The sequence below is a fragment of the Lindgomyces ingoldianus genome (assembly GCF_010093535.1).
Source record: "Lindgomyces ingoldianus strain ATCC 200398 unplaced genomic scaffold BDR25scaffold_29, whole genome shotgun sequence".
In the NCBI taxonomy this organism is placed as follows: Eukaryota; Fungi; Ascomycota; class Dothideomycetes; order Pleosporales; family Lindgomycetaceae; genus Lindgomyces; species Lindgomyces ingoldianus.
The window spans coordinates 523662-536707 of record NW_022985190.1 but is presented as its reverse complement, the minus strand read 5'-3'; the positions used below and the strand labels follow the sequence as shown (position 1 = coordinate 536707).

The following is a 13046-nucleotide window of genomic DNA, read 5'->3' as shown; positions in this document are numbered from 1 at the left end:
CCCTGAAACAGCTAGACAATGCACTATTTCTCGAACCACATGAACCTCCCAACAAATCTAGGCTATTCAACACTCCCGCGGCATCTCGAAATGAACAGCGGTAATCTCAAATCTTGGGGATGTGGGCGCTACCCCTAACTATTCGTTCTTCCTGGTTGTCGATTGTAGGGGGTGTATTAGGGCTCATACTCACATCTCACTATATACGCATTTGTACTACTATGCAACATTTACCATGTAGCATTTACAAGAAAAGTTTGATCTGCTAAGCTTGTTTCCATATTAGATAGGAGCGGCAGCAGGGTATAGAATTATGTCGTATCTCATACACTCCCGTGATCGTCATATCTGCAGACTAGCTATGCTAAGAATCTGACCGTCGGAAATTTCTTGTTATTCATTTTAGCAGCATGCAATTCCTCTGCATTTAAGGGGTTTTTAGGAGGGAGGGAGAGATAATGACATATTTCCGCGTGCGGTTATTTTGTAGCAGTTCCATTCCCATTTCACCACAAAAAGGGTTGGAATTAAAAAAATCGAGTTGAATTAGTGGGTATCATGTGTACGTACTAGCTAGCCTGAACCTACTCCGAACGCTATGCTACTATTAGTATAATAAAATATACTGCTCTATTGTAAAATTTAAAAATCTTTAAAGCTCCCGTTCTTACGCTTCAACTTCCGCCTCCAAATCCCTAACCCCTTCCCCATCGCCTCTCACAGCCTGTTCTGCACCCCGCAGACTCCATTCCCTAGCTGTAGTATCCACCTCCCTCGTCGCGTTCTCTCTAATCACCTTTCGCTGGTAAAACTCCCTGATCTCGCCACACCCACTGGGCACTCTGCAAACCTTTCTCGCATCCACGGGCACGGTTTTCCAAATCACTTCTCGCACTTCTTTTCCGACTTTCTCGATCGCATCCATAGCCCATATAACGTCGAGATGCTCGTAGCCTTCGATCACCTTGGAGTGCACAATGTCGACATGCGGCTCTCGGTTGCGCTCGAAGCGACGCAGGAGTCTTCGGCCGTCGACGAGGTCGTCTGCGCCGCAAACCCAGAGGGCGAAAGGAGGGATTTGGGGTCCGTACCAGGCGTAGCGGGCGCGGTCTGTATTGCGGTGCTGGATTTTCTTGCCCGTAATATTTTCTGGTTGTGAAGGAGGCGCGCTGGCTTCATTCCCCTGGCTTGTACGGGTTCCAGAAGGGTCTTCGTCTTCGCCATCCGAGGATTCTTCACTCGACCGGTTGAGTTTCTGATCCTCCTGCTCATCTTCGCGATCTTCGATGTTTTTCTCCTCCCGCGTTGCGAGAATGCATTTTTGTTTTGCGAAACATTCTCTACCGAGCCACCAGCGCATACTCTCTGCACTGACATAAACAGGTGCAAATTGGAACATGCGGTCTCTTAGATCTCTTTCCCAGCGGTCATCCGTCCAATTGAACATGAAAGAGAAAACACGATACCCCATCGCCCCATAAAAACGAGGCGGGAGGAGAGAGTGCATAGTCATCATAAATGGTATAAACGCATGAATGCCGAAAATCGTGCGAAACATGCCGGGGCTGATAACACGCATGAACTTAAAGTATATTTTCCCAATTAAAGGGCCTGCGTACGCTGCCGGCGCCAGAGCACAGAAGACGCTGATTTTCTCCCCGATTTCCGGGCGTTGTTCTTTCGCGAGCGCGACGAGAGTTTGTGTTCTGCCTTGGCTGTGCGCGATGAGGCCGAGTTTCTCGAAACCGGTTTCGGAAAGGACGCGCAAGATGAGGGCGGGGAGGTCCATGACGCCCATTTGCCGGATATTCCAAGCCCACATTCGCGGGTCTGAATATTTGAGTAGGTTGTGTCGGGGCTTGAAACCGCAGCGGTTGTTGCCGAGCCAGACGTCGTAGCCTGATTTGGCGAGGAAGAAGGCGAGGCTGTCGTCGTCGTTCGTGCAATAGGCGCCTGCTGATTGAAGGAGGCCATGGATCATGAGAACTGGATATTTCTTCTCACCATGTCCATACTGCGAGCCTGGTGCGCCGTTGGTAAAACAGTTGGCGGCTGGGACTTTTGAGAAGACTTCTGGAGCGTGCGGAGAGCGCTGAGAGCGGTTTGTTCGCTGGTACTCGCGGGGGTTATATAGATGCCATAGCTCTATGATAAAACCATCTTCCGTTTGGACGTCGAAGATCTCGCAGTCGAGCCCGACGCGGCGAGCGTAGTAGCGAACGTCACAGGGAATTGGGTCTGGCCCTCCTTCCAGAGGAATAAATTCATCTGTATCTTTCCCTTCTTCACCCCCACTGGCACTACTGTTGCCTGTCTTTTGCTTCTTCCAGGCCCTCTCTGCGACCTTTCGCACTCTTCGGCGCCTTTCTTCTTCTTGATAGGAGGGTCTTTTCTTATCGGGATTTCTAAAAGTGAGCCGTAACCATACATGGTTGGCCGCGAGAGGGATGCTTGTGAAAGCTGCACCTAGTATGATTACAGCAAGAAAGCAAAGAGACAAAATGGCTGAAGATATTCTGAAGATCGTGCACTGTATTCGTCGAAGCAGAGTCGGGGGACCATAAATTGGCATTGGGGGAAATAGAGGATTCGTTCTTGACGGGGGGATAGCATTGCGCAAAGGGGCATCGGCCTCTCCTTCATCTTTCGGGTGCCTGTTAGTTGGCTGCGCACTATGAATTGATCTATCTTTCGATTCTCGTGATTCCACTTCCACGAGTTCGTTTTGAGATGGGTCGCGGTCGTTGATGATGTCTCTTAGTTTGTTGAGTTTGGTAGCCTCTTCAACAGGTGCTGCTGGTAGTCGACTACCGTCTGCAGTCTGAGTTACGGGGTCTTGGGCTGTAATGAATTTGGCTTCGACGGCCTGGGTTGAGCCGGTGGTTTTGTCTTCCTGACTTGGAGCACACTGTCCGAGGCGCTCAGCTTGGTGGGCGTAGTCAATAGCCGCTTTGGATTTTGACATTGTCTTCTCGCTAGCTCTGCTAACTTTGTGCTTGACGGCTTGCAGAGGGTCATGCATGGTACTATCGTAATCTTGTTGCTGGCGAAGCAACCATGCGGGTAGCGGATGTTGGTCTAGTGAATGAAATAATAGCATAAAGTTTATGCACCGACGAACTGTCTGGACTCAAAGGAGTGTGAAGACGAGGAGAAAAGCGAGAGAGTTCACGAAACGTCAGGGGAGAGAAAAGATAGCGATGAAAATTGTGGCTGATAGATCTGCATGGTGTGGTTCACCTCTGTGCCACTGCCAAATGATGTCAGGATCCTTCCAAGACACGGCAAAAGCCGTAGATCAACTTGTTAGCAACCAAGGCGCCAGAGTCTACCAATTTGCGACAGGCGTTCAAGGCCAAGATGAGACCAAAGGCTAGATACTACAGCCAAGGATTGGTGTTGACGGAGACAAGGCGTTGACAAGGAGTCGCAGGGCCGAATGCGGGGATACTTGGCGCATTGGACGACTCCCCGCTAAGGCGGGTCCGTCTTTCATGTGAAGTGGGGATATGTCCGCCTGATGCCCTGAGAAGGATCGAAGAGCCATAACTGCATTTCTGGATGTTTTGTTGTTGTTGAGTTGTGCTCTCAGGAGCATGAGCTCTTGTGGACTGTTTCCGAGCAGTCCAGGCTCTCTGCCGAGGTACAGGCAGGCTTGGCGTCAACCAGCACTTCGATGCGACTGTGCAAGTTTCTTTCTCCTGCCACCGCTCCCTTGAGCGTTCTTCTTTTATTTCAGCATGGAGGCGCATAATGGGGTCATGCATCCGCGCAAGAGGCGACGGAGAAGGAGGAGGCTCGATCGGCCGGCCATCTCGGCTCGACTGCTCCTAGACGACCGTGTGAAGGGTGAGGTGGGAGTGCTTTCTGAAGACCTTTTCGCGGACTTGTTTCCGGAATATAAGAATGCGGGTTTGTGCATTACTCCTGGATAGATATGCGTCCAATACTGACTAATTGTAGACCCCAACAGCGCATCTGACCGCGTCCACCACGTCGCGATCACCCCGTGGTTCCCGACCTCTGTCGTTGCTTCTCAGGCCGTCTCATGGACCATCCTGCCTGTCCAACCCCCCAAGATGACAGACGCCTCGGCGGCGCGACCGCATTCCTCCCTGCAGGTTCCGGCGTCATCGCTCGCGCTCCAATCCTTCCTACAAACGCTGCAGGCCGTCTCTCCAATCAAGACGCACAGGAGGGATACTCCAATCGAGATTCGTATATTCGATGCCGTCCCGGTAGGCCTAGATACAGTCTATATCACTCTGGACACGGAGGCATTGAGTAAATTGGATGAGGTCCACGCAAAATTTGGCGGAGGCTTCGGGGTTGCTCGAGCTAATGGCTCAATAAAGGGGCCAAAAGACCGATTCTTAAAGGTCAATGGAACGGCCGGGAAAGGGATGACTACGGTGCTGCATGTTGCGCAAGAAAAAGCATGGACAAATGCTGTACGGGATGCGCTTCGCTCTCCTACCATCGTTCATTCCGGGGATCATCTGCCACTGCCTTTGCCCGCCCATCCCATCACCCATGTACCCCCTCCGCCCGCAAAGGTAACTGCGTGTGAGCCCGTATCCCAAGGCCTACTTCTACCTAGTACAAGGATTGTTGTGCTGCAGTCGCACCGCAGCTCCAAACCTGCACAAATTCTCCCGCCGATGAAACCTACCCCCATACCGAACGGATTCGGTGACGACGATGAAGAAGATACTTCAAATGAACAATTCTATTCTGCCGCCGAGGATCGGAGTTCTTCTCAAAACACAACCCCCCCTGATGATGAATCGACCGACAACCTAGACTCGGAGCTGTCAGGGACCGACGGTGGGGATCTGTCAGATGACCCAGAAGATGTTATATCTCTAAATGCCCCTCTACTCCCCCCCCAATCTTCAGGCGTCCTGTCTTCATTCACCGCGGCGACCCCTCGCCCTGGACACTTCTATACAAACGGTGTTGCAACACCTGGGTCTGTGTTCTCAAGCCTCACAGCTACAACCGCACGTGGCCCATCGTCCAAAGGGAAGATCTTCAAGTCTCAGGGCCTTTTCCACCCTGTTCCCGATGAACTTGTTCACCCAAAACCAGGGAGCGATGACGACGAAGAAGCCCGTGTCTTCGTTGACACAAATACCCTGGTCAAAGTTGGATGCTTTTCCGGCGACTGGGTGAAGATTGAGGCGACGGCAGAACCATCGCAGCACCCACTTTGGGGCCTGGGGGCCTTTGGAGCTGAACATGAGGATCATTCTGAATGGCGGCCCGCAAGAATATACGGCTTGCCCGAAAACATGACCAAGAAGGTTGCACGATACCCAGTTCACAAATTAGCCAATCAAGATCGACGACCGAGCATATCAGGATTTCCAGCAGCCAGCACTTTTTCACAAGCATATATTTCTCCTATCCTCCTCGTAAACCTAGGGAGCCCGTCCCATCTCCGTATCACGGCTTTGGCGGCCCATCATCCAACTCACGGGCCTAGAAGTGCTCTTCATAAGCCACGAATCACTAGCTCCTCTTTGCCTCCTTCCGCAAAAGAGGTCACTCTATTGAAGCTTTCTACCCCACTCTCCTCTGATCGTTTACTTCAACCAAGCTGTTTTGCAGCACTCAAAGACTACTTTGAACAGAAACGCCGCGTCGTGAAAACGGGAGATCTTGTTGGCGTTTCAATTGATGAGTCTCTCGGCCGAGCAATATTTCAGACGACCACTGTAGAAGACGATATGGGGAGCGATGAACTCTTGTCAAAAGCAAGGAAGCATACCTTTGACGATAGTTGGAACATTGACGAACCGGATACGAAAGTCGTGGCATGGTTTAAAGTTGGAAGTGTTGTCGCACCGTCATCAACTGAGTCACGCGACGGTGAGGAATCCGATCCCTGGGGTGGCGTTGTGTCTGTGGATGCAGCTGGCACGAAAATGGTCCAAGCCGGAAGTGAACAAAGCAAAGTACCCGCTTCAATCAGCAGCACCTGGCAGTATTATTTGGGGGCCAAACGGCCTCCCGCTGTGACCAGCCAAAAGTTAACTGGTCCGGATGAATTACCTAAGCCTTATATTTCGTCTCTTCGCCGGCGTCTAAGAGAGCTCATGTCTGCTGCTACAAGTCCGAGGGCTATCCATCTCGGCCTCCCACCCATTGCGATATTAATCACTTCCACTCAACGCGGCATTGGAAAGAGCACTGTTGCTGCTCAAGCTAGTGAAGATCTGGGACTGCACACCTTTCCCATTGATGCATTTGACATCCTCACCGAAGGGGGCGCAGGCGGCGGTGATGTCAAGACAGAAGGCTTCTTGAAGGCGAGGGCAGAGCGTGGCTTGACGTGCGGTGCAGAATATACGGTCCTGCTCATGAAGCATGTCGACGCCCTGAATGCAGATCGTATGAACATGGCCCTAAAAGAGATACTGGCAGATTCACGGGTCTTAATCGCAACAACAACTGAAGTTGATAAGGTTCCCGAGGGTATTCGAGGGCTCTTCACGCATGAGATCGAGATGACAGCTCCTGACGAAGGTGAAAGAGAAGGCATTTTGCGCACAATCATCGACAACGCAGGCATTCGCTTATCTCCAGACGTCGATCTAGCTAATATCGCGGTTAAGACAGCAGCATTGGTTGCGGGCGACTTGGTGGATGTTGTCGATCGTGCTGTCGTGGCAAAGCGAAACCGTGTAGAGGCTCTGGCTTCGTCTGCATCACAAACATCGTCTTCTGGTATTGTCACCCCTAGAGACATTGAGCTCGCAGGAGGATACTTCAGTAATAGTTTGATGAAGGCGGATTTTGATGCCGCGGTCGATGCGGCGCGAAAGAACTTCGCCGATTCTATTGGGGCACCCAAGATTCCTAACGTCGGTTGGTCAGACGTTGGTGGTCTCACGCACGTCAAGGATGCAGTTATGGAGACCATACAACTGCCACTCTCGCGGCCCGAACTCTTCGCTAAGGGCATGAAGAAGCGAAGTGGTATATTGTTCTATGGACCACCAGGAACCGGAAAGACACTGCTCGCAAAAGCTATCGCCACCGAATTCTCACTAAATTTCTTCAGCGTCAAAGGGCCTGAGTTGCTCAACATGTACATTGGTGAATCAGAAGCTAATGTGCGCCGGGTGTTCCAGCGAGCACGCGATGCCCGTCCATGTGTTGTCTTCTTCGATGAGTTGGATTCAGTGGCACCGAAACGTGGCAACCAAGGCGATAGCGGCGGTGTCATGGATCGCATTGTCAGTCAGCTTCTCGCCGAACTTGATGGAATGAGCGACGGTGCTGAAGGCGCAGGCGGCGTTTTCGTTATCGGAGCAACGAACCGGCCAGATCTGCTGGATCAGGCCCTATTGCGTCCCGGGCGTTTTGACAAGATGCTATATCTGGGCGTGTCGGATACGCATGAGAAGCAGTTGACCATCCTAGAGGCGCTGTCGAGGAAGTATGGCTCATTGTTTGAACCTGCCCATGGTGCATTGACTTACCCGTTCCAGATTCACCTTGCATCCCGAATTGTCGCTCCAGCGAGTCGCATCGACTCTGCCGTTTACTTACACAGGAGCCGACATGTATGCCCTGTGCTCAGATGCAATGCTTAAAGCAATCACGCGGCAAGCACGGGCGGTCGATGAGAAGGTCAAAGCTTACAACGCGACTCATACTCCGATCTCCATTGCACAATTCTTCGATCATTTCGCGACCGAAGAGGATACAGCCGTCATGGTTACTGAACGAGATTTTGTTGAAGCTAATAGGGAGCTGGTACCTAGCGTTAGTGCGGATGAGTTGCACCACTACGAAAGGGTCAGGAAAGCATTTGAGGGCACTGGGAAAAAGGAGGAGCCAAAAGCAAAAGTGCTATTTTCGGACTCGATCCAAAGTGCGCCGCAATTCAATTCAGGAAAAGGCAAAGGGAAAGGGAAAGGAAAGGCTGCGGCGCCACAGATGGATGAAAATGTTGATGCCAGGCAGAGCGATGGGGACGATGACTATGTGATTAGAACTGAACACCTGGATCTGAACGGTGTGGCGGCTAATGGCGGCAAAGGCAAGGGCAAGGGCAAAGCGCCAGTAAGTCATGACAAGGGTAAAAGTAGTGTCGATATTGCCGAGGGTGGGTTCGGCAATGCGGCGCAGGACGAGGACCTGTATGGGTGAGCTTTATTGGAAGGATGAGGCTGTAGATGCTCATCTGGTATGTAATTGTAACGGTGACTTTGGGACGCGCGTGTGCCTGAACAAAGGCTTGGAATCGTTGCAGAAGCGTTTTAGGATGGGTAAATAATACTAAGTCAGTTAACAGAGGGCCTTAAGTGCTTGCAGTTGCGCGAGTTGGTGTTTGGATGGTTGTTGGTTAACGACCAACGACTAGCACATTGGGGGGGGGGGGGCCTGCACGACATCCCTCAAGGGGGCTGTGGACGAAGAACGCGATCGTGCAACAGGGACCACAATTATTACAAAAACAATGCACCAGGCGGTTGTTCTGCCAATACTGAGCCGCAGTCCAACATGGACGGCCTGATGACGCTCATATCACCCTAGCCAATGCGCGGGGTGTGGCTGGAGGATCGGGGGCTGGGGGCATTTGACATCTGACTTTCCCCGCCACTCATGTTTCACCGCGCGATGGAGCCTCTTTGTTCGCGCTCCGACTGGTCCCAGCAATGCCTCAAGTGGGTTTTCGCTGCTTGAGTACGTTGTGAAGGGACCCTTGTTGCTATTTCGGGGCTTGTTCGAACGGGAGCTGTGTCGATCCATCGAGTGCTTAAAAGGTGCTTGCCCGTCGTGTTGTTGGTAGGGAATCATTCATTCATCACAAATCACAACGACATCGAACCATTTACACTTTCTGGCATTGCGCCTCTCAGCCCTCCCACTTTTTCGACTCAGCTCACACTTGTTTTCTTTTGCGACTTTCCCTACTTAATAACCACTTGGTCCCTCGGCCTTACCTGTCGTTGATACCTCTGCACACACCTCATACATTACAACCTTGTGCCTCACACATTTCACAATGAAGGCTTTCGCTTCCATCGCCGCTTTTGCAGCCTTTTCTTCTGCCGTCCATGGCGCAACCGTTACGCTAAAAGAAACCGCCTGCATCACAAGGACGCAGTTGGAAGAATTCACCATCGAGGTTGACAAACTCGTCGTCAAACGTACGCTCCTATCCCCTAACCTTCCCCTCTAACAAATAACAAGTAACTAACTCATCCCAGAACTCGACACAGTCTGCGGTCTACAAATCATCTCCGCGGACGGAGTAGACGTGAACTCGCTCTCCTGTCTCGCATATAAAGATGCCGAAGGCACCGATCGTGGCTCGGCGGTCTTTACCTTCGCAACCCCCGCCCTCATTTCCACAAACCCTGTCCAAGAAGGCTCCATTCGCTGCAACTCGACCGGCGGGCCAGAGAACAAGGCCAACAGCTCTACAACCATGTCGACGCTTTCGACAGCAGTCGCGTCAACTGGTACTGCGCTTCCAATCAGCACGGGAAATGTTACCGTGCCCACTGGAACCCGTACACCAACTCCAAGCAGCGGACCCAGTGCGACTGGCAGTAGTTCTCCAGCTCAGTCGACGGGTGCCGCGGCCCATGTTGGGCTGAGCGTTGGGGCGGCTGTCGGTGCTTTTGCTGTGTTCTTTTTGTAAGCCGGCTGGTTCTGTAACCCACTACGCGGCCACATTGCATTGGATATGGTGTTTTACTTTTTCTAGTCAACATATGGGATTGGGGTTGGATTTGGAGATGGATTTGGAACTGGAAAATGGGCTGCATCACTTGGCGTCTGTTCTTCCTTAGACAAATTTGCTGCATATGCCTATTCAGCATTTGAATGCGTAGATGTATTTACTTAATTCTTAATACTAGAACAGCCACACCTATTTTCTATCCGTTGTCTCGTTGTCTACACCCTCAATATAGCTGTGCTCGTGGAAGTTGGCTAGGGTATAACTTGGTTATACAAAAGATGTTCGGTTAGCCACTTGAAGGTCTAGGGACCAAAAAAATATGTGCATAAAAATGTTTGGATCTTTTTAAGGTAATTATATCTCGAGGATTTATGGGTTTATTTAACTTACAAAGTTGAGATTGAGAAATAGACATCATGGATTTGTGGTGCAGAGATTTGCGGCCGTGCATGAAAATAATACTAGGGCCTTGATCCCGATTATGCGTTCTGAGGTTGAGATAAAATCTACTTAGGTTGATACTTCAACATATGTCCATTCTCTAAGGATTGATATCTACTGAGGGCAACGTGTTCTCCGACAACATACAAATATCGGAGAAAAACCTGTGACGACATTTTGAAGGCTAAGCTGAATGTCAAGCCTCGAGCTATACCATGGATGGGAAGACTAACCAACACAACATGCATAGCCACTCTCGGCTACAAATACCACGGATTACACATGCATTTCAATAGTCCAAGTTAGGCCGATTTAAAGGATAAATTTCACGTCTTAACCTTAGCAAAATAGTCCAAATCATGCTCCATGATAGCCGCAAATTAGAAATTACTCCGAACTCTGCTCTCGTATTTGGGACTCAAACTCCAGGCCATTCGATCCTAAATATCTACGAAACTCTCCCTCTCGGCCCCACACAACAAGAAACCCGGATCGTCAAACTCCTACCCAGAAGCGGAAGCGGAAGCGATATCCCAAAATACGAGCTCCTCAAAGCTTCATTTGGAGACCAGCCTGATTATGAAGCTCTTTCATATACCTGGGAGCAAGGGAGCGGAAATAGCGAGATCAGCCTCTAGGACCAGGGTTTCATGGTCACAAAGAATCTCTACCACGAGTTGTGTAACCTCACACACAACTTACGAAGCCCTTGTGGGCGAATTCTGTGGATCGACACACTCTTCGTCAACCAAGTGTCCATCTCAGAATGTAACGATCAAGCATAATTTATGACAGATATATGCACCCACGCATCTCACTGCAATCTGGCATGGAAAACTAGACTAGAGCATCGACCGCATGCTTGTCTTCGTTAATAAAAATCCCTCTCTTCCGGTGACCCTGACTCTCAACTCGGCTACTACCAGATCTCGCGAAAAAGCCCTCAGACCACTACGACAGCGCCGTCGAGACAGTTTCGCGGCTTGCAGACCACTCAAGATTCACGAAGGCAGATAAAGGATGGAGGATGAAGTCATTTGGGTAGTGAGAACCAAACTAGGTGTAAAGTCTGAAGAGCTCCGGACAGCGTGGCCAACAGTACGTAGTACGGTCGTAGATTACGGAGCTCCTACGGCCCGTACAACGTACGTACGTAAAGGCGAATTGACCCGTACATACGTAACTTAAGGCTGCAAATTTACGCGTATACAGCGTATACAGACTTTTTTTAGTGTTGTGGTAAGCTTGCTAAGGCGTGTTTTTTAAGTAGTCCTAGTAGAGCTTAGTGATGCTGCACAGTTGATTTTTATTAACATACTGCAATGTATTAACACTTATCTATATTGCTGTTGTTGTTGTTGTAATAAATAACTTTATACGCTCTACACGTTAATCTTAAGCTTCTTAAGCTATAATTTTGTCCTCCTTTAGTAGCGCGTTGCCCTATTACACTGCTGCTTCTAAACGCCTTAGGAAATAGTGTGTTCTTATATTACTACTCTTATTAACACTTACATCTTAAAAAGGCACACTTTTATCTATTTTATCCTCTTTATTTAATCTACTTACTTATAAGTATCTTAAGTTGTCTTCTAAGTGCTATAATCTTAGTGTTTATTTCTTTATTACATAGAATTAGATTTAGAAGGGCTCTAAGTAATTATTAAAAAAGCGTTTTAGGTATAGAGTAGTAAACAAGCGCTAGCTGTAGGGCAGCTCTAAACACTTAGGGATATATAAATACAGCGCAGATCTGTTATATTAAGAGTCTAGTAGCTCTCTTAGGCAGGTATAGCTCTATAAGCTCTGCTATAAGTAGAGTTAACATAACTATGCAAAATACTTTAAGTTTACTTATTATATTAGCACTTATCTTAAGAAAGCTTACTTTATTTCTATTAATAGCAGGCTTTTACTTATTCCCTCTAAACTAAATAACCTTTTTAAAGCTGCTATAATTACAGTAGGAGTAAATAACACCTTCTTACAGTTACCCTAGTAGGAAGATAAGTTAATAAAGGTGTACATTAATTAAATTATTTCTTATAATTTATTATTAAGGCAGGTAATGTTGCTAGAAATAAGGGAATTACTTACATAAAATTAACCTTAGTTGCGTAACGCCCTACCTAGCAGCTACACAACACTTACAAAATAGATAATAGATAGCCTAAAGTTACAAAAAAAAAAGATTAAAAGTTTACTACACACTATAAGTAGTATAATTATGTTAAGTGTTAATATATAGACTTCTCTAAACTACTTAAGTTTTCTTAGAGTAGTAGCTTATTTTATTAGTATGTAACCTGTGCGTAGTGGCAAAAATTATAGAAATCCTACACTTTAGCCTTAACTTCTTACTCTACTATAACACTTAAAACTAACCTAAAATTAACACACAGACACTTAAAAAAAGCACTGTAATATTCTTATTACCTTCTAAAACTTATAGGGTAATTATACTAGTAAAAACTAGGCTATAATTATTAGAGAAGTCTTAATTAAATATAAAGTAGTTTCTAAGTTTAAATTTTTTATAAGTAATAATGTAAGTAATAATAACTCTACCTTTATTAAAGTAATTAATAGGGAACTTAGTATAAAGCTCTTACAAGAGAATTAGATCTGCTATGCTAGGCATATTATAAATCTTGTTGTTAAGGTAATTATATATAAAGATAGTGTTATAAAGTTTAAAGCTATGTTAGCTAACGCACTACTAAAAAAACAGTTCTTTATCTTTTAAATGTGTAGGGTTATTAGCTAACTATATAACTTTATTAATATAATTAATGTCTCTACTAAATAATAAGAGCTTTTTATAGAGATATAAATAAAACACTATAAAGATATTATTAGCTTTATAACACTTACATTACTTAAGAATAGCAGTGTAAGG

At 47.7% G+C, this 13046-nt stretch overlaps 4 protein-coding genes across 4 annotated transcripts; 3 read left to right on the top strand and 1 right to left on the bottom strand.

Annotated features, from left to right (window-relative positions):
* Positions 1–562: 562 nt before the first annotated feature.
* On the bottom strand, positions 563–3077 carry BDR25DRAFT_374818 (alpha/beta-hydrolase). Its single transcript, XM_033697351.1, has one exon. The coding sequence runs from the start codon at positions 3020–3022 to the stop codon at positions 668–670; it is 2355 nt and encodes a 784-aa protein (XP_033544344.1). The 5' UTR covers positions 3023–3077; the 3' UTR covers positions 563–667.
* A 657-nt stretch (positions 3078–3734) lies between these two features.
* BDR25DRAFT_291909 (AAA-domain-containing protein) lies at positions 3735–8275 on the top strand. The gene is made up of 3 exons (XM_033688624.1): positions 3735–3912; positions 3964–7447; positions 7500–8275. Exons 1-3 carry the CDS (start codon positions 3741–3743, stop codon positions 8161–8163), a joined length of 4320 nt encoding a protein of 1439 aa, XP_033544343.1. The 5' UTR covers positions 3735–3740; the 3' UTR covers positions 8164–8275.
* A 531-nt stretch (positions 8276–8806) lies between these two features.
* BDR25DRAFT_395261 (uncharacterized protein) lies at positions 8807–10033 on the top strand. Its single transcript, XM_033698365.1, has 2 exons — positions 8807–9167; positions 9228–10033. The coding sequence occupies exons 1-2, from the start codon at positions 9023–9025 to the stop codon at positions 9662–9664; spliced, it is 582 nt and encodes a 193-aa protein (XP_033544342.1). The 5' UTR covers positions 8807–9022; the 3' UTR covers positions 9665–10033.
* A 333-nt stretch (positions 10034–10366) lies between these two features.
* BDR25DRAFT_358616 (uncharacterized protein) lies at positions 10367–10785 on the top strand (the record flags this gene model as incomplete). The annotated part of the gene is made up of 2 exons (XM_033695984.1): positions 10367–10442; positions 10499–10785. 2 exons carry the CDS (start codon positions 10367–10369, stop codon positions 10783–10785), a joined length of 363 nt encoding a protein of 120 aa, XP_033544341.1.
* Positions 10786–13046: the final 2261 nt, after the last annotated feature.

Coding starts and splice junctions, on each gene's coding strand:
- BDR25DRAFT_374818 (XM_033697351.1), bottom strand. CDS start 3,022: ATGCATGACCCTCTGCAAGCCGTCAAGCACAAAGTTAGCAGAGCTAGC.
- BDR25DRAFT_291909 (XM_033688624.1), top strand. CDS start 3,741: ATGGAGGCGCATAATGGGGTCATGCATCCGCGCAAGAGGCGACGGAGA. Junction 3,913..3,963: donor TCCGGAATATAAGAATGCGG/GTTTGTGCATTA, acceptor GACTAATTGTAG/ACCCCAACAGCGCATCTGAC. Junction 7,448..7,499: donor CTAGAGGCGCTGTCGAGGAA/GTATGGCTCATT, acceptor TACCCGTTCCAG/ATTCACCTTGCATCCCGAAT.
- BDR25DRAFT_395261 (XM_033698365.1), top strand. CDS start 9,023: ATGAAGGCTTTCGCTTCCATCGCCGCTTTTGCAGCCTTTTCTTCTGCC. Junction 9,168..9,227: donor TGACAAACTCGTCGTCAAAC/GTACGCTCCTAT, acceptor AACTCATCCCAG/AACTCGACACAGTCTGCGGT.